This window comes from Psittacula echo, assembly GCF_963264785.1.
Source record: "Psittacula echo genome assembly, chromosome: 6".
NCBI classification, from domain to species: Eukaryota; Metazoa; Chordata; class Aves; order Psittaciformes; family Psittacidae; genus Psittacula; species Psittacula echo.
Window position 1 is genome coordinate 58725879 of NC_137743.1, and position 25236 is coordinate 58751114.

The 25236-nt window shown below is 39.7% G+C and overlaps 1 protein-coding gene across 1 annotated transcript in view; it reads left to right on the forward strand.

Moving 5' to 3' along the window:
- Window positions 1-25236, forward strand: part of DLG5 (discs large MAGUK scaffold protein 5) — a gene marked incomplete at both ends in the record, with an annotated part of 125640 nt that overhangs the window by 19704 nt on the left and 80700 nt on the right. The window contains one exon of the mRNA XM_080621857.1: window positions 24526-24594. Coding sequence (XP_080477983.1) covers window positions 24526-24594 — 69 coding nt within the window. The remainder of the gene's footprint in view (window positions 1-24525; window positions 24595-25236) is intronic.

Here is a 25236-nt window from a genome sequence, read left to right on the forward strand (position 1 = left end):
CTTCAATAGTTTTGCACATGCATTTAGAACTGGTGGTTAAAAGATTAAGTAGTGTTTTGTGGAGCAGCGTTACCAAGAGAGGAAATAAACCTTCTGGAACAGCACCATGGGATTTGGGCTGATGGGAAGGGCAGTGCTGTGTGGTGGGATGGATGGTGTTGACACTAGTGATCTCTTTAACAGAGAAGAAAGCACAGCTGTGTTTGTAATGAAGTACATCTTGAATTGTTCTTTGTAGCCTATGTACAAAACTGAGAAGCTTTATGTTGTGCTGCTTATACTTTTTGAAGGGAATGTTGTACTTTACTGAGGCAACTTGAATGTCTTCAGCAACAGGGTGTGATTTTTGGCTTCGCTAATTACTCCACAGCAACTTCCCCCACCTCTCATTAGTGTCTCACTTAACATAGGTGGCTGGATATTTAAGGGAAAGAACCATGGTATCTGTCCTTTACAAACTAAAATTACATTATACCTATGTTAAAGCTACTTAGCTCATCTTAGGAATTGCACTTTAATTTTGCAGTAACCTTTACAAAGGAAAAAAAAACCAGAAACCAAACAAAACAGTGTTGCAGTTATTTCTCTATGTTTTGGGGAAAACCTGAAAGCTAGCTTTGCAAAGAAGCCAATAATACTGCTTTATAGAGAGGCTGTACTGCAGTAAAAATGCATTTGTGAGTGACTTCTTAGAACTCTACACCAACACATCCGAATTCTCTGCTCAGGTCACAGCCAGCCTTTGATGTCCCACAGATCATGGTAGGGTGGGTACTGGGCCGACTGGTTCAGCTGCTGCCCTGGTGCTGGCTTAGAACAACAGCCTTTTGTAGTGTGTTGGGCTGGTTGTGCTGCTTCAGGACTGGGGAACTTGCCGGCCAGCTTCCTGGTGACTTGTGCTTCAGTAAAGCATGCAGCTTGGGTTATGTTTCCACTAGTAGCACAAAGTCCAGGGGATATCTATGGTGTGTATTGTTTGGTTTTGGCTGTGAAGGCGTCTGCTCTGTGCTATATGCACAGCTTGTAGTAAATGAAGTGTGGCAGTATTTCCTGGGTGCCTGGGTAGGTTAGCAGCCTTAGACTTATACTTAGCTTATACTAGTGATGTTTCTTGTAAAAGCTTACTAGGAGGGTTGGTTTTTGTTTTTGTTTTTTTTTTTTTTTACTGCTTCAGCAATCCTTGGACAAAGAAGACTTCTACTCATTTATAGTTCAAACTAATTTTAGGATGCCTTCTCCAGACCTGTGTGGATAAATGGATAAATGTCCTGGTATCAAGAATAAAATGCTAAAAAGATTCTGATAAATGCACATTCTCTTATGATTCCAAGGATTTGGAAAACCAGTAATTTCTGTTGTTATGGAGATGTTGCTTTACGAGAATATTGCCATTCCAGGAAGCGTATGGAATATTTTGAAACTGTATCTAAAGTGATTCGCATGAAAGACACAGAATCATGGAATCAACTAGGTTGGAAAAGACCTATAAGATCAAGGCCAGCCATTACCACCACTAAACCATGTCAATAAGGGCCTCATAGCAAGAATAAAGTTTAGGAGAGTTAAGTGACATATTGTAACAAACCCAGCATTCAAGAAAGTACAACAGGTTTAACGTAATCTTCGCATGACAGCTCCCAGTTTTCTTGAGATGGATTTGACCTCATTTTTATTTAAAAGTGTAGCTGAAATATTTATAAACAGCCCCTTGAAAAAGTATTTAGGTGCTATTTAACTGTTTAGCATCTGTAGTGATTCTGGCTTGGCAGGTCAACATAAATGCATGTTGCATTTATTCAGACACTGGTCCTAGGATTAGTGCTGATTTTAGATCTTGTTACCACTTTTAATATAAATACATTCTGCAGTTTGACTAATGCAGTACCAGTAATACTTGCTTGTTCAGTGTACATAACTATAATTTCTTCAGCCTCCCTGCCACCCCGCAGCATTAACTTATAATTTCAGATCACAGGGACTAAGCTCAGCAGTTTGATACGAAGAATACATGTTGGTCCATGTGCAGTGTTTGAAAAAGAGGTATGATTGCTTGTAACATTTCCCTATGTTTTTTGATGCTTGTTATTTCTTTTTTTCCCCCAAGCTTGCATTAACCCAGACTAAAGGCTTACTCCATTCTATGAGCACTTGCTTGTTGGTCTCACTCATTCCAAAAACAATGCTCGAGTGTAACAAATATGTTATTGCTATAACATAGTAAAAGAAAAAAAAAAAAGAATGAAATGTCAATCAGGGAGCATTTGAAACCAGGTGATAATGACTATGGTTATGAAGCACACTTGTCTGGCTTTAATCAGAGACCTGTTTGTGGACCACAAACTTGGTGAGGAAGACAATAGCAACGTGATAATGACAAAGCTTTGCTGGGTTGGGAGGGCTTGGGAGCAGCATATATGAGATACCATCTCTATGATCAACCTGTAGTCCTTGGTGTTGAGACAGAAGATGAGTTTCTGGAAGAGAGCAGAAGCAGAAATGCATTACTGTAAAGCTGCACTGAAAGGTATTGAAAAGTTGAGTAGTTGCATCGGTGCTGGCTAGATTTGTGGGCTCTTTATTGGCTGTTCTTTTGGCTTTCTGCTTAGTTTTGGAAAAGAAATGGAAAAAGAACCTAAGAAATTTGTAGTAATGTGTTTTGTTCTGCTTTGTTTTTCTTCTTTTCTTTTATAGTTCATTTATGCTACTCGGGGGGATTTGGTTATAGTATTGATCTGAATCTTGAACAGTGGACTGATGGATTTCAGCCATTCTTTACAGTAGTTCGGCTCTTAAATAGAGACAGTTTCTGTTTACACGCTAAACCTAATTGAAATAAGTTGCCAAAGTTCTGTCAAAGAGAAGAAACATTTTTAGTGGCAAATCAAGGAATCTGATGTCCAGTCCAGCCATTACCTTGTATGGTTCCTAGTGAGAATTGTGCAGCGTGGAGAAGCAAAACATTCTGAGACCAAAATCAGGGTTTTCTTGTGGTTTGATTGTGGCAGTGGCTTAACCCACTTCCTTCTTTCAGTAGCATGGGAAGCTCTTAAGCTGAAGTCCCAGCCACCAACCTTCCTGTGGGTATTTGAAGACTAATTAAAAGCCACGAGAATTCTTCTGTTTGTTTTTTCACATGTGTGTGTCCCCCTCCTCCCCACCATATATGTTCTATAGAGTAATTTCTTCCTGAGCCATGCTGCTTTTTTAGCTTTGTACAGAACCTGCAGCAGGCAATCCTGTTACGTATCTTTTCAGATCTTATGTTGGTTTCTACGCAGTCAGCTTTTCTAGAGACAAACTGTTAAATGGTTTCTGGTGGTAGATTGGCAACAGTTAAAACTTCTTGTTGAAAAAAATTCAAGAACGTCATTAGTATGAATGTCTCTCATACCAAAATCATAGTTTGATAGAAGGAAGAGGTCCTCCTAAGTGTCATGGTAAAGTTCTGGATGTGCAAGTGTGATGTATCAATTTATACTTTTCTCCACTGATAGTCATGTATAGAGGGTATAGTCTTACTAGCAGCTGAGACTGGAAGAAACAAGGTGTTACAAACCTGACTTTGTAGGGCTTTCTACAAGTGACTTCTGTGTAAAGAGAGGTCTTGCTAATCACCATCCTCACACATGATGTTTTCATTTCTGTATCTCCCCTTTCCCTCCACCTCCTCACCCCCTCTTTTTTTTTTTTTTTTGCATTCTTTGTTTTAAAGGTCTTGTAACTTTTCCTGGGGAGCCCACTGGAGGGTTTGTATTGGTAGTTTTTCTTGTTTGTAATGAAGTCTTGAGTTTGCTGCTGTGGAATCAGTGGAAGTTGCTGTGTTTTGGACATGCTACAGCTTATATTTTGGATGGAGTGAGGGGCATTAATGCATAGTTTTTACTGTACAAGTTAATTTACTGTCACAATGTTGGTTCTGCACAGTGTGTGTCAAAGGGGACACAGCTGAAAGCATCAATTCTGAAACTTGCCAGGTCTAGAAGACCGATTGATTGAAGGCATAAGTGGGACTGTAGTTTGGAGATTTTGGTTTTTATGAAACCCTTGTTCATAATTAAGCTTATTTTAAAAAATACTTTTAATGAGAAAAGTGAGATGTTTAGCTGATGTTGAAACATTTTCCAGATGTTTTTTGTACCTGCTCACAGACATGGGTTGTCAAGTACATCTGTAACGAATAGCACTGCAAGACTTTCATATGGAGATTATGTTTAAGTATTATTTAATGAAGATATGAAGCCTAAGTGCTACCCATTCTAGGTCCTTTTACTTCTGCAATAGTGTAATAGTAGTGACAAAGGATTTCAGAATGAGCAAATAGCAATAAATTAACATGATTCTAAGTTTTGAAAAGACAAATTGTGTTTATATATCAGCTTCGTATTACACACACACACACAGAGTTACTGAGGGTGAAAATAAAGAGTTAGGTGGTGTATTGAAGGTTGTCTTCTGCTGCAGCTTTGCTGAGATGGCAGTATGCCTCCTGCAGGTCATAAGGAAATCTTGTGGCTGTTTTGAGGGAAAATAAGCAGAGTTCACACAGTCACCTCTGTGTGAAGACTAAGATTTGAACAGTCAGCAGCTTCTTTTTCGGTCCACAGGCAAATGTAGGGACAGAGTCCTGGGACAGCATGAAGAATGCCTGCCTTTACTGTCTGCTTCACCACCATGGCACTTAAATTGTGAGACGTGCATCTTATAGGGAAAATAAACTTAGCCTTTGCTATGGTTTGGTATATCCTGTTCATGGATTTGGTAAAAGATGAAGTGTTAAAAGATACGTTTGCCTTTTAGTCTAGTAAATGGCAATTGCACCCCCTTGGGTGGCACCATTTGCTGTCTGAGAAGACAGGAATATCAAGACAAACAAACTTTGGCTTCAGCTGTGGCTCAGGTTTCTCCAGATTCTCAGTTTCATCCCTTTCTCCAGCAGTCTAAAAGCACTCTCAGTGCTTCTTATACAATTTTTGCTACACCCATTCATCTGTAGTATTTTTATTCAGACAGTAAGCTGAATTATCTAGGCCTGCTTTTTTAACAGCCAAAATAGTGCCATACAGGAGCTTCTGTCTTGGTAAAATAGCAGGCTTTAGCATTCCAGTTTTCTGTGTGTGTATACAAGCCATGCTGACAGCTTTCCTGCCATTCACAGCTAAACACAGAAGCAGCAGTGCATTTTAAAACAAAAGTTGTGGTTTGTTCTTTAGGATTTCTGATTCATGTGTCTTATTCCTCTTAAAACATGCTCTAACAGCTTTGATGTCACTTGACTGCACCTGTGGAAATTATAGGCATGCTGGATTGTAATTGTAGACTGTACTATCCAGGTATTTTTTGCTTTAAGGTTGGTGAATTTTTTTTTAGTTGGATGAAGACCATGTGCCAACAGTAATTTCTGGGTTTCAAATTCGTGTTCTACTGTCTAGGTTTTAACTTAGCATGTGTTAGCGTAATAACAAAATGCACAGAAAAAATGTCACCCATCTAGAGATTTATTGTCTTACATGTTCGTAATATATTTTCTGTATTTTTTCTGGTACTGTACCTGCTTCTTGTTGTGGATATGTGAAACTGAGAACTGTTACAGGCTGAGCTGTCATGATGAGATCAGCAGTCACAGTGGCAGGAGAGCTCTTGTACTGTAACACAGTTCAGAGTGCACGGTTGAGAAAACTTCTGCACTTCCCCTTCCTACTCTTGTTCGTTGCACAAAGTTCACGACAGTTTGAGGCTATCTGTGTTTATACCTTCTAGTCACAGGGACACAAGTGGCTCCTTCAAGTGCCCTGGAAGTTTGGCATAAGGAGCACAACATTGAAGAATGTGTTGACATTGATGTTTCCTATCATGTCACAGGATTTTCTCATGCTGAGGGAATAAGGAGTGTGGTTGCCTCTTTCCATTGTATTCCAGTATCCTAATGGGCCAAGAATAACTTTGCTGATGCCAGTTTGGATTTCCTTACCCTATTTCTACTAATGTCACTAATTGTTTTTCTTCCCTATGTGATGGGAGGGGAATGGTTTGTAAAGTCCACTGTACTTTTAAGAACACAAAGGGGCAACTTCCAGTGCCTCTCTATATGTGCTAGTAAAACATGATGGCCCAGTTGTTTCATCTATAGTCTTTCTATATGAGTGTTTATCTACAGCATTTCTTTAAAATGTTGAGTCTTCTGTGCTCTTTATTTGCCCATTATCACTTCTACTTACTTGCTGCATGTTGCTTTTATTTATATTTGCCGTTACTTTGCATAGGCAATTAATGTGTGATTACTTGTGTGCAAGAAATCATCTCAGGTCCAAATCTGTCAACATATTTCTGAGGATTTCTGAACCTCAATGGCCACAGGGCACTTAGTTGCCATGCAGGCACGTATCAGTGGGTGATAATTTCATCTGTGCAAATATTTTCCCGTTTTATGTTGAGCTGAGGAACAAAGGAGATTCCATTTGAAAGCATGTAAGTTGTGACTAGAATCCTCTCATCTGAAAACAAAATGATGCTTATCTACTGTGTCCAAACTTGATGCAATTAATAGTAGTGGTTTCTATTTGCACTTTTAGGAATGCTTATTGGGGTTCAGCATAAAAGTAGCAGGAGGGAGCTAAGTGCTGTAACTAGACAGGACACCTTTTTTGTCTTATTTGATAAAACATACTTCCCTAATAAATGTTTCTAGTACAGCAATGTTGCTCACATACCCAAAGGGCCACAGTAGTGCAGATACCCAAGATTTAATTTTTCAGAACCTTCCTAATAGCTTCCATTTCCACATCATTCTTGCTTCTGGATGTCATCACCAAAAAACACTTGAGGCTGTGCTTTTTGATAGGGAAACTTCTGATGTTTTTACAATGAAACAGATTCCAGATCTTTTTGGATACAGCTTGAGCTCGGTTTTGAATTGTAGAGCCTCTCCTGTATGCCTGGGAGGATGCTTCTGCTCACTTTATCTTGGATAGTTGCAAAGACTGAACAATCAGCTCCTGTGTGTAATATGTTTGGAACTGGTGACAAGTCACCAGCTTCATTTTTTGCTGAAGAGGTCAGGTAGCACAGGGAATCTGCGTAGCCAGGGTGGAGAAATTAGCAACTCTCCCTTAATTTACGCTCTTCTTTTTCCTAATAGTCTACCTAAAGGTAGCAGCTTTATTGTATCATTTATTGCATTGCAGGACTGATGCTTGTACTTGTTTTTAGGGCAAGGGACTTTGATAGGCAGCTCTAGTTGGGTGGGTGGAGAGGTTTTGTGTGGGGTTTTGTTTGTTTTCCCAAGTGTTAACTTATATTTGTGGATTGAGTTCCATCTGTCTGATAATTTGTCTAGGGACTGGAGAAGAGCATACTTTATGAAACTTATAAATGAGTATGACCAACCTCCAAGCTCACACCTGTCAGGATACATTACTAGATACAGAGAATGTGCTAAAAATGCGCATGCTTTCTGGATTAAATTTTGCTGGTTTATCTCATTGTCCTTATACTGAGGATAGTAGCATGAAGATCTGAATTTGTCCTTGAACAAAAAAGGCTGGACCTGTCTGTAAGGTCTGTAAATACTTAAATATTTCCTCTGGTTGGAAACAAGTTTTCTTTTTGTTTTCTTTCGTTTTTCTTTTTTTTTTTTTTTTTTTTCCTTTTTTTTTCCTTCCAGAAACTCTGCAGTAGCTTGGATTTCTTTTTCATTTTTTTTTTCTTCTCAATTAGCTCCTTTCTGTGCATTTAATTTTTAAGTGCTGATTTTATTAGATATTTCTGGAAGTTTCTCTGCATTTTAAGGAAAACAGAATTAGCATAAGCATCACTAATTATAAAGCAAATTCAGCCATTCAAGTGAAAAGTTGCAGGATTAGTTTTCTCAGCAGGATAAAGTATAGCATAGGAAGGTAAAGCCACGATAAAAAGGGGTACATGCTATCAGCCTTCTTTTCAGTCAAAGAATTTAAATTTTTCTCTGAAGTTTTCCATTGATGTTATTCATGAAAGAAAAGAGATGGTTATATGTTTTCATACAAATTAAAACCCTTTTGGGATTTGTTACATTGTGGATTTTGAAACGTGAACCACTTTCTAATAGGTCAAAACTAGTCTTCACACTTGTTTCTGACAAACCTTCTAATGTATTGAAAATACCAGTTTTTGGAAGATACTACCAAAGCAGAGAGAAGATACAGTATTTCACTTGAGGAACTTGTGGTTTATAGCATGATTAGAAGAGACAGAGCTGTCGATTTGAGGTCCATTTCACTAGTTGCTTTCCTATATTTCAGTTTATACAATTAAACTTCCTTTTTTTTTTTTTTTTTCTTAAACCATGTATTCTTAACATTAAAATTCCACAGCAACATAAGAACAGATGGATGTGGCAAAATTGTAATTGAATCTAACCTGGTTGTTTGTAATTTAAGTATCTTGAATATTCTTGATTTATCTAGAGGAAATACAGAATAAAAGTACTTCTGTGACAAGAGATGATGCAGTGCTATGTGACAATAAATAAATGCTGAAAATCTTTTATAGGAAAGAGTTGCAGTATCAAAGATTGCTGTAATTTGTGATGGTAGGTTTTAATCTTGAGCTTCTAAGCAGTGATCCATCTCAACCTTTGTTTATACAGTCATTTCGTAAGCACTTTTCATATTAGAGCATAGTAGAATTTTGTCTTTATTGTAAAGTGCTGCAAACATTTGGTGGTTATGGGTACAGTAGCATGCTTATTCATCTTAATTTCAGTCTTCTGGTTTTATTTGAGGGGAAGCCTTTTCTGACTGTACAAGAATTGCATGGTTTTGATTATAATTTAATCAATGCTTTACTGTATGTCAATGTTTCATACTGAAAGACATGTATATGCAAGGAAAACAATGGATGTGATGCATGTGTCTTCTCCACCCTCTGCCCCCCTTGTTGTGTTTTTGTTTTAAATCCGTTGCTGTTCTGATGCCTTTTCTGTCCTCTGCACACCCTTGACCTCACTTTTGCTCTCATGGCTACTCCTGAAATGGGAAACAAGATGAAACATTTGATTCTGATGGCAGCTGCTCTTGATGACACCGTCTCCTTTAGGAACATCTGCAAGTATCTTCAGAACCTGCTCAAGGAGGAAGGTTGATTCACTGGAGCCTAGAAGTAGAGAAGAAGTGTCAAAGCCTGCCATTAAGCCTACACAACAAAGCCAGTGTCAAGGCTACAGAGGCACAATTTTTACTGCCTCTTCTGTTGCTGATGTGGGAACAGTAAAATATGGATGTTTACATGGTGAAATGAGGAGGTTGCAAAGTGTTACGCAGTCTGTCTGCTTCTCTGGAACACCTGGCATGCTTATTTAAGGCACGTCTCTGCTGGCACCGGTAGCTGAACCTGAATGTTAAAGTTGTCCTCACTCAACCTTCATGCCTGACAAGCGGAGCTGATGGGGAGGCAGCATCCTCATATGCTCTTCTACTCCCAGATGCAGATAAAAGTTAGTTAAGGGAAAATCACAGCTCTGACAGGCAGGCGACTTTCCAAGCAGGACAGGTCTTGACTTGTATTGGCTTAGTCACCCCTCTCACGTGGGAGGCCACTCTTTCTTCCCTCAACAGTTTGTGCTGTTCAATATGCCGTGTTGTACTTCTTGAGTATTGTAGTCTTGATTCTTTTGTCTTCTCTCCTGTCACTTAGTGGACTAGGGCATTGTATTTGCATTTGGAGTAGCATGCTAGACGTCGAGTGCATTTGCTGAAACTTTAGCCTGTGTCTCTTCTGCAGACTCCAGGGATGTCTGCTGCACTCCGTTAAGCTCACTATGTACTGTCATGTAATGCTAATGCTACCGCTTCCTGATAAGAGTTTGATTTGAGTCTTTTGTAGATGTATTGTCAGTGCAGTGGGCTTTAAAGCTTTTTCCAGAATTGATGGAGCTGATACCGTTTGGCTGCCTGTATTGCAGACATTTTTTTCCTCCTTATAATTGATCCTATGGTGAATATTTGGCTTATAAAAATCCTCCCTTACTAAGATCTGCCTGAGTGTCACTAGTACCTAAAGTTCCCATTTATTCTTTGTATGCTCGCTGCAGTTGCTTGCTTGGCTTAGAAGGTCATAGCTAAGCCGTTTTTTAGAGCCATTAGCCACTCTGTCACTTACTAGAGTTGTAGTAGTTGCTTTCTCCCAAAATAATAACCTTCAAAAAGTCTAAAAAGTCCATATGGCATATTGATACTCTTTCTATGTAGGAAAAAAGTCTTTCTAGACTCTGAAATAGACTTAGTTTCCAAACAGGGTCTGTCATCAAGGAATTCAAGGTAAAAGATGAAGCCAGAAGAAGGAGGCCCCAGGAATATCTGTGCTAAGGAGGCAAACGCCTTCAGTGCTGCAAAGCACTATGAAGGACTGCCTCACAACTCTTGTCAAGCCACAGTGGAAGCTGATGTTGTCTTCTCCTTGCACTCTCCATGAAAGAAGGAAAAGTAGCAGCATTCATGTCCTGCAGAGAAGGGGCAAACAGGAGGGGAAGAGAGATGCATGCCATAATTGCTTCCAGCTGATTTCCTTTTTTTTTTTCCAGCATTGTCTGCTTTTAGCTCCCGGGTAGGGTGAATATTTGTATGCATGAGCATCCTGGTACATGGGGAAGATGTCTTTTTGTTGTATTTAGTTACTTATGTTGCCATTACGAAGCTTAAGCAACTTATTCCTTGCGTGTGCCAGGGAGCAGTCTGCTCACACACACTCTGGCAATGCCTGTGCCAGGGGAGGTGGTTATCAGCCTGTTTCTGCCATCATCACAGCCGAAGGTTACTCTGATGAGGGATGAAAAATTCCTGTGGGTGGTGCTGCTGTAACCAGAAGAGGCATAAAGGTTACCCCTGGGGATTTCTGCAACAAATTATTTTTGTAAATAGTTCATAGGTAGTAGACTTCTGGAGTAATCACTCAGTAAAGCAGAGCACTTAAGGACATACTTAATTGTGTTGTTTAAATGAAGGCGTAGGTGTGGTTTCTTCTTTGTATCTCTATCTTCTGAAAAAGTACAGTCTATGGTTCAAATATATTTTTAATTGATATTGTTACCTTCTCCACCCCCTCTTCTGAGGTCGTATCAGTGCTTGGAACGTTCAGAAGCTGTCTGGTTAAGTTATTACCTTTGTGAAAACTTGTATGTTTCTGGAAAGATCCTGGTTAGACGTACACAGAATATTAGCTCCAATTTGTCCAGATTTAGAGAGAGGTCTCAGTCTCTTTGTTGTGGATTCAACATTTCTTTTGTCTGTGGCACTTGCTGTGTGCTAGTAGCATTCACACAGTTTTGATGACCTTCCTGTAATTGCAGATGTCCTGAAGAGAACTCAGGCCTGAAGTCTGTAGGTAACAGGGACTTACCTTTTATAAGGGACTTACCTGAATAAATATATATGTATTTAATATGGGATTACTGCTGGCAGCAGGGTTTCCTGCTCTACAGCACTTGCGGTGGGGGGGGAAGCTATATGTTTTATTCTTTTTTACTTTTGCTTTCATAAATAAAGTAGAGTGTTGGGGAAAAAAGTAAACTTGCCAAAGAGGCAGAAAATCTGAGATTCAATGGTTTAGCTTAAATACATCTTTTCTATTACCATTTCAAGTAATAATCAGTGTAAACAGAAAGAGGCTTGGATATGAGCCATGTTCTGTATGAAAGTGCATGTAGTTTTTTCTATTATGACAAAACAACAAAGTTGAATTTAAAGCCCTTCTGTGACATACCTTAGTGAAACCATCTCAGGATGCTTTTTGGATTTTTTTTTCCCTGTTCTTTTTCCCAAAGGGGGCTTGCTTAGAGGCTGAATATTGAAACACCCTATGAAAAGCAGCATAAGGAGAATTCATCTTTTAGGGCTTAGCTGGGGAGTATCCATCTCCCTTCAAGGTTGAAAGGAGGTTTCTTCACCATTAATCCAGGTTTCATACTAAGTGAATCACTTTATCTAGAGGTGCATGGTTTGAAAAAGTCAAATCTCGTAACACCACTTGAATTTCAAAGGTGCATTGAGTTATTGACTCCCTCATAGTTCAAGTTCGAATGATTGTGTTGGTACATCTTGCAGTACTAATGAGCAGTAGATGTGATCTGATTTGTAAGTTTTAGGAAAAGTGGCAATTCAGGCTAGAAACAACAGGCTGATAATTTTATTATTTATAGCATTTAATATAGAGAACAGCATATAAGGAGATACTATGTAACCTTAATTTTTTCAATCAGTTGCTGGTTTAGTTGTTGACTCATAACAGGGGCTGCTTTTTGAGAAGAGTATTGTAACTACTTTGTTCTATTTCTTGTTACAAAAAGAAGTTTGGTTCTTGTCAGTATTCTAGGGCAGTAAAAATTGGAGGGATATTCAGAGAAGATAGCTTCACAAGATTAAATTGTATGTATGCAAGTTTAGATAAGGCAGGTAGTATGGGAGAGGGGAAAAAAGCCTTTGGACTTTGATACATTACTTGTCTGCTTGGAATCACAAAGGACTGGCCTAAACATGTCTGGTTTGTTTTGTTTTGTTTTTTTCTTGAACTGTAAACAGCACAACCCCTTGGTGTGATTGTGGTTGTGTTTGTGTTGAGATGCTTTCTTCCTTGTGTGCCTAGTTCTGCTGCTGTGCAAGGGTAAGCTAACAGTGTGTTAAGCCACTTTGTCCTTGTTTAAAAGTCTCTGCAGAGTAGGAAAGCTATGTGGCTTTAACTGTATCATTATCATTGAAGCCAGTCAGTTCTTATATTTAGACTATGTTTATGGATGGATATAGGTACATGTATGTTCTTGATGACTTGTCCTAAAAACCAGCTTGAAACATAATGCTTGTTTGTTATGGGTGAAGTTTGAATTGCTAAGAAAAAGCGCCGGTTAAGCACATGATGGACGCTCTTGTCCCCCACGGTTCCAGGAGTGTCCCCAGCTGCTCCTGCAGAGGAAATACCTGATTGCAAGATACAGGAAATTAATGAAAGAACTGGGTGTGTTAAGAAGCTAATCTTGAGTTGCTGCTGCTTGCTTTCCTCATTACCTGGTAGATTTCTAGCTTTTTGAATGTCTGCGGTTTTAAATACCTGCAGTTGCTTTTCCCTTTGTTCTTCCATGTAGGTTTTTTTATGGCATGGCCTCTTTACAAGCATAATTAGGTGGTTACTTTGATATAATTCCAAAATTTAAATTAAATTTTAAATATAGCACTTAGTTGTAAAGTAAATGCTAGTTTTCAAATTTTATTTTGCCATTTATATCACCTGCCTCTACAATTATTGGGTGAAATAATATGCTACAGAGTTCTGTGTATATCTGTGCAGTCTAAATGATGTTCAAATTTCTTAATTGTCACCATTGCAGATTTAGTAAGGCAGCTGTTGCTGATTGAGAATGCATTTGTTGGGATCTAGTATTTACCACTTTCATCCTACAACAGTTTCGTTTGATTGCATAGCTTGGGGGGTTTTTTATGAACATAATTTCCTTTCACTTAAATCTTCTAAGGTTAGTTGCAAATGGCAGACATTGTCATCCTCCAGAAATCTCAGTCAGATTACTTGCAAAGCTTCTGGAATATAGCTTGATGTAAAGAATTGTCCCCAGATACAGAAATAATGTTGCAAAGTAAGCCTTCCCTGGAAGGAGGACTGTGTAACAAAATGGACAACCAAAAAGTCTTTCTCCAGACTATTACGAACTGGCTAGCATGCTTGGAAAGATAGATGGGAATGTATTATTATCTGGGGTTAAAAGAAGCTAGTAAGGAGATTTGAAGGTATTCAGGAATACTATTTCTTAAATATTTTCTACCCCAGCATTAAAGGGGGTTTGGGTAGACTTTTCTGGACAAAGTGTCATATTTCCCAATTCAGCTTTTACCTCCAGTTGTAGTGAGCAATACCACCATTCAGTCATGGCCTAGGAGGAGTCCAGATTGTATCTCAGCTTCTTCAGTGGCAGTGCATCAAGCTGCCTGGCTAGCTCTTCACATACCATACATTTACAGCCTAGAAGAGCTCTAGTAGTTGGTTTCAGGTTCAGTGGGTTTGAAGTGTGAGTTCCTGTGGATGGAGACCGTTCATAGCAAGAGAAATGTACTTGGACAGTTCCTTAACATACATGCCAAGATGTTTTAACTTGTTACCCCCACTATAATGAGCAATAAAACTCTGAAAATGGACCAGAAAGACTGAGTAGTGGCCTTGAAAACAACATTTTTAAGATGTCTGACAGATCAAAGCCAATCTCTTCAGATGTAGGGCAGATGAGAACCCTTTTAGAACTCAAAAGGCCTCAGTTACCACAGTCTATTTGGACAGTGCTGATGAATAGGCAGCTGGGACCAAGCTAGGTGTAAGAGCAGGCAGAATTGGGATGGATTGTGTCCAGTTCTGGGCCCCTCAGTTCAAGAAGGACAGGGAACTGCTGGAGAGAGTCCAGCGCAGGGCGACAAAGATGATGAAGGGAGTGGAGCATCTCCCTTATGAGGAAAGGCTGAGGGAGCTGGGTCTCTATAGTTTGGAGAAGAGGAGACTGCGGGGGGACCTTATTAGTGTATATAAATATATAAAGGGGGAGTGTCATGAGGATGGAGCCAGGCTCTTCTCAATGGCTAACAATGATAGGACAAGGGGTAATGGGTATAAACTGGAACACAAGAGGTTCCACTTAAACTTGAGAAGAAACTTCTTCTCAGTGAGGGTGACAGAACACTGGAACAGGCTGCCCAGGGAGGTTGTGGAGTCTCCTTCTCTGGAGACATTCAAAACCCGCCTGGACACATTCCTGTGTAACCTTATCTAGGTGTTCCTGCTCTGGCAGGGGGATTGGACTAGATGATCTTTTGAGGTCCCTTCCAATCTCTAACATACTGTGATACTGTGATACTGTGAGTTTGAGCACTGATACGGAAAACAAGAAGTGAAGTTTACAGCTGCTCCCTGGGCGGGGTAGGTAGGTGGTATGCCAATGCCTCTCACTGCCATGTATGTGCAGGAAGAACAATCTGTAGCTGCTCTCTGTTGGAGATGGCATCTCATTAACTACTGTAGGGACAAAGATCACATGGGTCCATAAAGGCCTGAAGTGACTGCCCAGCTGGACAAACCTTGGGCCTTTCAGCAATGCCTGGAATATCCAGTGGATGGTCAGAATGCCATTTTGCTGAACACCATGCCCATGGAGTACTGAAGGAGCATATGCCTGCCAAGTGGATTTAGGCCCTAGATTTCCCTTCCTAAAGGGAAAGGGATTGGTGAACATCCTCTAAGGCGTTTTAGTCACCCAGGAGGTTTAATGAAAATTTACATCTCTCTACCTTAATAAACAAAAGTAATTGTATCATTTTATGTGTAATTTAGTGAGTAATGTAGATTAAGAAGATAACTTTGAGAGAAAGAGTTTGAGATTGCAGGAAGCTTGTTAAAGTGCTATTATGTTTTGGGTTTTGTATTTTTTTTTCTCCTTTGACTTATCATAGATAATGCAGCAAACAAATGTAATGTTCCTGATGGCCAGAAGCGAGAAAAAAATAATGGATACACTGGGCATTTTACCAATGAAACAGAATAGCTTTTCCCAGAATAGGTTAACTGGTATTATTAAGGGAGCTATATTAAAAATAATTCATAAAAATTATTTCTGTATTTGTTTGAAAAGGTAGTCAGCTGTAATATCACATTGTGTAGAACAGAAGATGACACTGCTGTATTGATAATAATACAGGGACCACCTTTATAATCCATATGATCTGAAATATGTGACAATCTGTTTCACCTACCTGCACTGCAGTTTTGCTAAGGCTTGACTTTGAGTGCAGCTTTTTCCTATCTGCACTGAATGCTGAGGTTAAAGAATCTGAAGCCAATTATTCTTTTCTTTGCCTTTTGAGTGTCAGCCTACAAAAGTATGCCTTTCTCATGTAAGAAAGTTAGCAGTGAAGGCAGTCTGTGCAGCTCTATAAACTGAAAGTTGTTCCTTTGCCAGAATCTGAGTAATAGAAGTTTGCATGCTGATATTTTCACAGTAGCTAGGTATGTTACTGTTAGCCTTAAAATAACTGTTGAAAAATGATCACCCATCTCACTGCACTACATAATGGAAATTCAGGGCTGTAAGGGGAGGGCACAGTCATTTGCTTTTGCAGTTCTCCTCGGCTGAAACGGAGTGTTGGAGACAAATGACTTGTCAGGACAAAGTGCACTCACTAGAGTAGAGTTAACAGCCATGCCAGTCAAAAAGCAAGAAGACAAAAGTAAAGCAGTTGTTTCTAGTTCAGAACCTGAATTGCTGCAGGACTTTTTAAATAAGTAAATAGCAGCAGCAATTATGATTGCATCTTTGGTCCTTCTCCTCCAGCAGATATTTTTAATCACTTCTGATGTGGTTTCACGGAGTGCAAGAGTTAAAGTAGTCATTTTACAAATGACAAAGACAAGTGAAGGATTGGAAGGTATCAAAGGGCATGATTTCTTGCTGACCTGATAAACTTGGGTGTGGGTTTGTTCAGGTTTTTTTAAGGAGTTGTAAGTTTTTGTACCTCTTTATTGCCAATTCTAGTTGGTAATAGCTGCTATCCTGCTAATAGAACTTCATGATAATTTGACTCTTAAAAATTGCTTCTGTCCCACCTTTTTAAGGCATTAGAGCATCGTATCCATGGGCAAAATAGTTTGAATGCTGTCAACTGAAGCACTGTCATCATGTGTTTTTTGAATCAAATGCAAATTCACATCTGTAAAGATTTTTAATGTTTTCTGTGCTGCTTTGTGAAAAGAGGATGATTTGACCCAATGCTCAAAATGCAGTAAATAAGAAGAAATAATAAACAAGAACACATAATAAAGTATGTGGATAGCACCAAGTGCATCCTAGTGGTAAAGTGATTAGATTATTGAGAAAAATGAACTACTTCATTTTCTTATCTCTTGCCCTTTCCTCTTACCTTTCTCACTGCCACTTTTCTGCTTTTTCTATTGAAGGCACCACTGTCGTCTTCCTTGCATAATTCACGTTGCAGTAAGATGCGCAACAGTACTCCAGTGACTTAGATTTCTCTTACAGATAGGTTGTAAATTCTTTTCAGTATAACTCACTGTATTGCTTTCTGGCTAAAAAAAAGTAAAATTAAATATCTATAGCAATGAGCGTCGAAGAGGGTGAACTTAGGAATGCGTATTTAGAAATATTAGTCTGTGGGTTTATTCTACTCTGAAGTATTTTGAACAGATGTTGCTAAGAAAATAGGTTTTTTACAGGTATTTGTCTAGTGTTTTTAACAGCTGAAGATCAAATGCTGTTACTTTAATCATAAAATCATAGAATAGTAGAATAGTTAGGGTTGGAAAGGACCTTAAGATCATCTAGTTCCAGCCCCCCTGCCATGGGCAGGGACACCCCACACTAAACCATGCCACCCAAGGCCTCATCTCTCCTGGCCTTGAACACCGCCAAGGATGGAGCATTCACAACCTCCCTGGGCAACCCATTCCAGTGCCTCACCACCCTCTCAGTAAAGAATTTCTTCCTTATATCCAATCTAAACTTCCCCTGTTTAAGTTTGAACCTGTTACCCCTTGTACTGTCACTACAGTCCCTCATGAATAGTCCAGCATCCTTGTAGGCCTCCTTCAGATACTGGAAGGCTGCTATGAGGTCTCCATGCAGCCTTCTCTTCTCCAGGGTGAATAGCCCCAACTTTCTCAGCCTGTCTTCATACGGGAGGTGCTCCAGTCCCCTGATCATCCTCGTGGCCCTCCTCTGGACTTGTTCCAACAGTTCCATGTCCTTTTTATGTTGAGGACACCAGAACTGCGCAGAATATTCTAAGTGAGGTCTCATGAAAGCAGAGTTAGAGGGGCAGGATCACCTCCTTCAACCTGCTGGTCATGCTCCTTTTGATGCAGCCCAGGATACAGTTGGCTTTCTGGGCTGCGAGCGCACACTGCCGGCTCATGTTCATTTTTTCATCAACCAACACCCCCAAGTCCTTCTCTACAGGGCTGCTCTGAATCTCTTCTCTTCCCAACCTGTAGCCGTGCCTGGGATTGCTCCGACCCAGGTGTAGGACCTTGCACTTGGCATGGTTAAACTTCATCAAGTTGGCATCAGCCCACCTCACAAGCCTGTCAAGGTCCCTCTGGATGGCATCCCTTCCCTCTGGCGTATCAACCAAACCACACAGCTTGGTGTCGTCGGCAAACTTGCTGAGGGCGCACTCAATCCCACTGTCCATGTCACCGACAAAGATGTTGAACAAGACCGGTCCCAACACTGATCCCTGAGGGACACCACTCGTTATCAGTCTCCAGCTGGACATCGAGCCATTGACCACAACTCTTTGCGTGCGGCCATCCAGCCAGTTCTTTATCCACCGAGTGGTCCACCCATCAAATTGATGTCTCTCCAATTTAGAGACAAGGATGTCGTGTGGGACAGTGTTGAACACTTTGCACAAGTCCAGGTAGATGACGTCAACTGCTCTGCCCCTGTCCATCAGTTTTGTAGCCCCACCATAGAAGGCCACCAAATTGGTCAGGCAGGATTTCCCCTTAGTGAAGCCATGCTGGCTGTCACCAAGCACCTCCTTGTTTTTCATGTGCCTTAGCATGTCTTCCAGGAGAATCTGCTCCAAGAGTTTGCCAGGCACAGAGGTGAGACTGACTGGTCTGTAATTCCCCGGGTCATCCATTTTCCCCTTCTTGAAAATGGGGGTTATATTTCCCTTCTTCCAGTCGTCGGGAACTTCACCTGACTGCCATGATTTTTCAAATATGATGGCCAGTGGCTTAGCAACTTCATTCGCCAGCTCCTTCAGGACCCGCGGATGGATGTCGTCAGGTCCCATGGACTTGTGTACGTTCAGGTTCTTAAGATGGTCTCGAACCAGATCCTCTCCTACAGTGGGCCTAGGGTCTTCATTCCCACAGTCCCTGCGTTCGCCTTCCAAGACTTGGGTGGTGTGGTCAGAGCATTTGCCAGTGAAGACTGAGGCAAAGAAGTCATTAAGAACCTCAGCCTTCTCCAAATCCTGGGTAGCCAGTTCTTCCTATGTCATCCATAGGGGCCCTACATTGTCCCTAGTCTGTCTTTTACTCGCTACGTACCTATAGAATCCCTTCCTGTTATCCTTAACATCCCTAGCCAAGTTCAATTCTAACTGGGCCTTAGCCTTCCTCACCTGGTCCCTAGCTTCCCGGACAGCATCCCTGTATTCTTCCCAGGCCGCCTGTCCTTGGTTCCACCTTCTATAAGCCTCTTTTTTCCTTTGAATTTTCCTGAGCAGCTCCTTATCCATCCAAGGAGGTCTTCTGGCCCTCCTGCTGCACTTCCTTCTAGTTGGGATGCAACACTCCTGAGCTTGGAGCAGGTGATCCTTGAATAACAGCCAAGAGTCTTGGGCCCTCCTGCCCTCTAGGGCTATATCCCATGGAACCTTACTAAGAAGGTTCCTGAAGAGGCCAAAGTTTGCTCTCTTGACGTCTGGGGCAGTGAGCTTGCTGCACGCTCTTCTCACTGTCCCAAGGATCTCGAATTCGACCATATCGTGATCGCTGCAACCAAGGCTGCCCTGGAGCGTCACATTTCCAACCAGCCCTTCTCTGTTGGTGAGCATGAGGTCAAGCATGGCACCTCTCCTTGTCGGCTCCTCTATTACTTGCAGAAGGAAGTAGTCTTCCACACAATCGAGGAACCTCCTGGATTGCTTGTGCTGGGCTGTACCTTCACTCCAACAGATGTCAGGGTGGTTGAAGTCTCCCATGAGAACAAGGGCCTGTGAGCGTGAGGCTGTTCCTATCTGCCTATAGAGCACTTCATCCACAGATTCCTCTTAATCAGGCGGTCTGTAACAGATCCCCACAGTAATGTCCCCAACGCTGCTCTCCCTTTAACCTTGACCCACAAACTCTCTGTAGACTGCTCACCCATCCCCAGACAGAGTTCCATACTCTCCAGCCTATCCCTAACATAAATAGCAAACGTCTGAAATGAGTATGACACAGAGGGAAGCAAATACCCAATTAAAGGTTTTGTATGAAGTCAGAATTTAGCACAACTTGCTAGAAATTACTGTGTCTTACGGTTTCTGACAAACCCGGCTGCACAGGCTGCGAAGAAAAGAATAGCCTCTGAGATAGAGCATGGAAATCCATGTGATCTTAAGGTCCTTGGGCAGTTTTATTTGTTGTAAAGGCAATGGGAACATTGTAACCTGGGTCATTTCCAGTTTTAATCAAACTTTTTTCGCTCCCCCACAGCAAGTAGGAGTCATGCCAAAGTCAGTTTGCATGGAGATGTGGATAAACAAATGTTTGTCATGCTGCCCTCTCATCTGGTGCCCTGGACCTCTATCAGAAAAACCATTTGCTGACAAGAAGCTGAAACAGCTAGCAGTCATTGCTCTGGGAAGGGAGGTGGAAGGAAGAGCAGTGTTTAAGCAGCAATGGAAATTCACAGCAGGAGAGCATGGAGAGTTATTTAATGTCATCCTTAAAAGCACAGGTATAGTGAAAAAAAATTTGTGCAGGCAATTGCTCCTTCTAGGCTCAGTCCTACAATGACCTACATGGCCCTAGTTAGGAAATATGCTTAGTTTAGGAGTCAGCCATACTGCAGATTTTAACCCTTGAAGATGGGTGACACGCTGAGAGCTGTGCAGCTAAGATCAGAACACTCCCCTAGTGAGGTGAAACTAATGCTAATGCTCCTTGAATTAAACGCTGGTACTTCACACACTGAAACAGGTTCATTTTCAGTGTGTGAAGTATCTACCTCTTTGGCTCTGTGCTGAAGGTGTATATCTGAAGGAGCAATTATTCTTATTGCTACAAAGTTATTTAGTTAATATAACAAATATTGGAAGATGAAGTAGCCTTCTTTTGCTTGAATTATACAATTTTTTTTTTTTTTAAATATTTGAGAGTAAAATATCCATTTTGGGGAAAACCAAAATAAATCCATGAATTGAAAGCATACGTGTAATGAATTTTGGAAAGATGAGTTCCTGTGTCTTATTTTGCCACGGAATACACTCCTTTGAAGCCAAGAGCGGAGCCTGCATACATACATATATTTGTATGGAAGAGGATGAGCTTATATGCAGCCATGGTGATCCTGACATTCAGCCTATCTCCACATAATGAAATTTGATCACAATGTGGTTTTTTCTCAGAATTCATTCAATAATTTAGCATTTAGTCCTAGAAGATATTTTACTTGATCCTTTGTGCTGCTTTCTTACAGAAGGTACCAAGTGCAAGCTTGTTTTGGAGACTTTACGTTGAGATTAACTGGCTTGCCTTTTTCAGTCTCTCCTTGAAGTACAGGTGATACCCAGTGTTTTGAGGTGTTTCACAATGCAGAGCTTAGAAAGACAGATGACAGAAATGTTCTGTTTTAATTTTGTGCTAATAATTTAATTCCATCAATCTGGATTTGGTATTGCTGATGAGGAAATTACATGGTTAGGCAGTTAATGTCTTCTTAGATGATATGTAACTCTTGTCTCAGCCCCCCTCAGTCCCTGTCATTGTCTGTCTTAAAAAGGAAAATATATATCACTGTGTCTCTGTGGACATTGTGTGAAAGATGGAGGCCAACTAGAATCCAGTTCCTCTGCTGTCTCTGGAGGTGGCTTCCATGGCTAAGCAACTAATACCTTTCCTGAATCTGTGAGGTTTTATGTGGCCTTGCTGTCACCTGACTAATAAATACAGTAATAACTTAAGGAAATTTGACTTGCTCTAATTGTTGAAAATAGAAGGAAATGCATATCTTAAGATTCTGAAATATATACTGTAGCAGGTTCTAAATCCCTCTGCTCTGTCAAAGCTGTTTAATACAGCCAGGAACTGATCCAAAGTTTAAATCTGGATGAGCAAAAAAATGCCCCAGAAGCAAGTCTGCAATGCAAAGATAGGATGCTTATGCTCTTTTTCCTCTGTGTAAAAATGTATATCTATAAAAGAAAAAAACAGGTCACTTCTTTTTAAATTTAAATATTAGTATCTGCTGCGTTTCTCAGAATTCTGTAATTTCAGGTTGTAATTTTGAATTTAAAGTATATTGCAGCAATTTTTGCAAGTCAATGAATTGAAATCAAATGTAGCAAGTTTTTGAACTGGGGGTCTTTGGCATGCAAGGTGAGTAAGTACAAAAAAATGAAAGACAAATATTTGGGAAAGTAGGTTGAAAGGCATGTGAACCCCTAGGTGTGAAACACTTTAAACATTAACCTGAAAAAGTAGTCATGGCTTCCCCTTGGGTTTTATGTTCTGGTTTTTACTATTTACCTTTTTTTGTCCAATTTGACAAGATTGCACAGTAATCTTGTCAGCAAGTTTTAAAAATCTGAGATAAAGTGGAAGATTTCTTAGCAAGGGAGGGTGGTAGTTTTGCAACGGATTTATTAAAATACTATGGTTGTGTAGCTCATGAATGAACAGCGTGTTCTACTGCCTTTGGTTATAGAAACTAGCTTGTGCCTTTTTTCTTGCCTTTTCATTTATATGAGGAGTCATCTTACAGAGTGGGGAAATGCTGTCTTGGAGCATTTTTAAGTATTGCTAGTTTGATTGAGCAGAATATGTCAAGTACGATGCTGCTTTAGCCTGAATTGAATTCCATGGATGTGTATCAGTTCAGTACCTAAAGATGAATGTTAATATTATGGGAGCTATGTAGAGTTCTCTGATTACTGTTTCTGACGTTTATTGATGCTGTTTCTGATGACAAAGGTGGCATGTGTTACAGATAATGGAATCACACCCTGTTAGTTTGAAAACAAACCGAACCCAAACATACCCACACACAGCCTTGGAAGCCAGACAAATGCTACTAGATGATCTTATTCTTATTATGTTTTATTTGTAAAAGTAAGGAATTATGAATGGGTCACATGATTCCTCCTCTCTTCACAGTTGTATGTTTTCTTGTGATAACATGCTGTGCATACTGGATCTCGTGTTTACAGATCTAAGCTAATGTTTAAGAACATTGCTGGGGAGTCGTGTCTTCATTGATGAAGTTAGCTTCACAGCAAATCTTTTTTTCCTGAATCCAGTGTGTCAGTGACATGCTTGTTGTATGTATTATTAAAAATCAGAACAAAACAAAAAACTTACATTAGGTACAATAATTAGAATTATTTGTAACTAATATATTTTGAATAATTTTTCACAAAGAATTTTCAGGTTGAACAGTATACTTCAAGGTTCGGTTCCTTTTTGGTACTTATTTTCTGCTATGTCTGTCTGCTAATAAAACCAGAGGATTTGCTTGAATGGAGTTTCCCTTATTTTCAAATACTTGCTGAAGATTGGTTTTGCATAGACATCACTCCTTTTATCAAATGTGAGACCCTTATTCTTCGCCAGAATAAATATACACACCTCATTAAAGTTAGGGCCATGGCAATTTTACTAGTGGAAGATGAGGCCCTAAGTGTGTTTGCTTTTTTTAATTCACTTTGCTGTTACTGCCTGTGTTGTTAGTAAATTTACTTTGCCACATGCTGTCTTTCCTTCATCTAACGCAGTGGTAGTTGCAGATGTCATGTCTTTTCTGATAAGCAGCAGAGGAGGTGAGCTCTAGGGCATCTTTCTTATTTTCCAGCCTGTCCTTTAACTGATTTCAAAGGTAGATCAATTCATTTAATCTTATGCTGCTTTTCAGCTTTCATTTCTTAATTTCAAAGAGACTCAAGGAAACAAATACTGAAACATAAGAAGGAGAACTATAGGAAAGGCAGCTCCTGATACTATTGAAACTGTCTTTGAGCTTGACTGAAGACAGGTTTCACATCCTTGCTAGTGCTGAAAACAGAGCAGATTCCAAATCAACTTTTGCACATAATCACTCCCTTTCTTTACTGTGGTGGTTTTCCTGCTTATGAGGGATGGTGGAGCTCTTTAGTTTGCAATGTTTTGAAGTAGGACCTGTTTTTCTAGTTCTTCTGGTAAGTTAAATCTAGCGTACTTCTAAAATAACTAAAATAAAAGGTGCCTCTGTCTATTGATTTATTAATATGTAAAAAAATTTGCTATTGTTAGTAATGGCAGATAGCTTTGTAGGTACTTTCTTTTAAGGTCTGATTCTGAAAGTTTAAAATGGATGGAAACAAATATTTTTTAGTAATGAAGTGAAATTGCTAAGTCTGAAGGAAGTTTGAGGATAAGAATACAAATCAGTTACAGAATGAAACAGGAGCTGGTACATGTAACGAGATAAGCAAAAAACCAGATTCTGACTGTTGTCACAGGTATTACTCATAATCTTCTTAGTGTATCTGAAATAAGCATTGTATTATTTCAATATTTTCCTGAACTTGTTTTTAGCATTTCATCCAAAATTATTTCTTACTTAGCACACAGTGCAATGTTAATTCGCAAATTATACCTTTTCTATTTGTGCATTAGTGATGTGTGTTCTCTCTAATTTAGTGTGTTTGGCATCTGTAATATCAGGAAAAATAAATTGTTAGCTTGCTTTGGGGAGAGGAAAAGGAAAAAATAATAAAGTCTTTATTTTTCTAATTTTAGGGTCTACTTACAGTGTGCTGTCCATAATGCCTTCTGATTCTGAAAGCAGCAGTTCTCTGAGTAGCATTGGTGAGTAAAGTATTAATCTTTGATTAATTAATGAGTATGTCTTTTGGGAGCTGGGAGAACCAGATTTTAAGGTTGCCTTTGGAAAGGCTAAACAGATTCTGGTCATAAAATAGAAGTTGTTGAACTATAAGGTGTAACCATGCATCTTCATCGGAAAAGAGTATACCCCATTTTGTGCGGTGCTAGTTAACCCATTTCATGGCTGTACATAGTTGTTGCCAATAAAATCTGTTATAGATGTGAAAATAGTAGTCAAAGTCAAAAACATCATAGAAATTAAAAATATTATTAGCTAAGGTCATAGCCTTTTAAACTTTAGGATGTTCCTGCAAGCTTCAACCCTTCTTTTTCACTGCATGCAGTGAATTGCTTTATCTTTTCTGTTTTTAAAGTCATTGTGAAAGACAAAATACTATAACAAAAACTGAAAGTAAAAGAAATGTGGACAAAACACCTCTAAGAACAAGCTGTATTAGCTCTCAGCTTTTCTCTTTTTTACTTAAACATTTAATTTACTTAACCATTTAATTAACTTCTACTATGGAATCCATGTAAAAGTCATTTGCCTTGGACTGGGTATGTAGGCTCTTGCATATTTAAAGTTCCAGTGTTGTGTCAGGCATCTGTAGACTTCCCTGACAG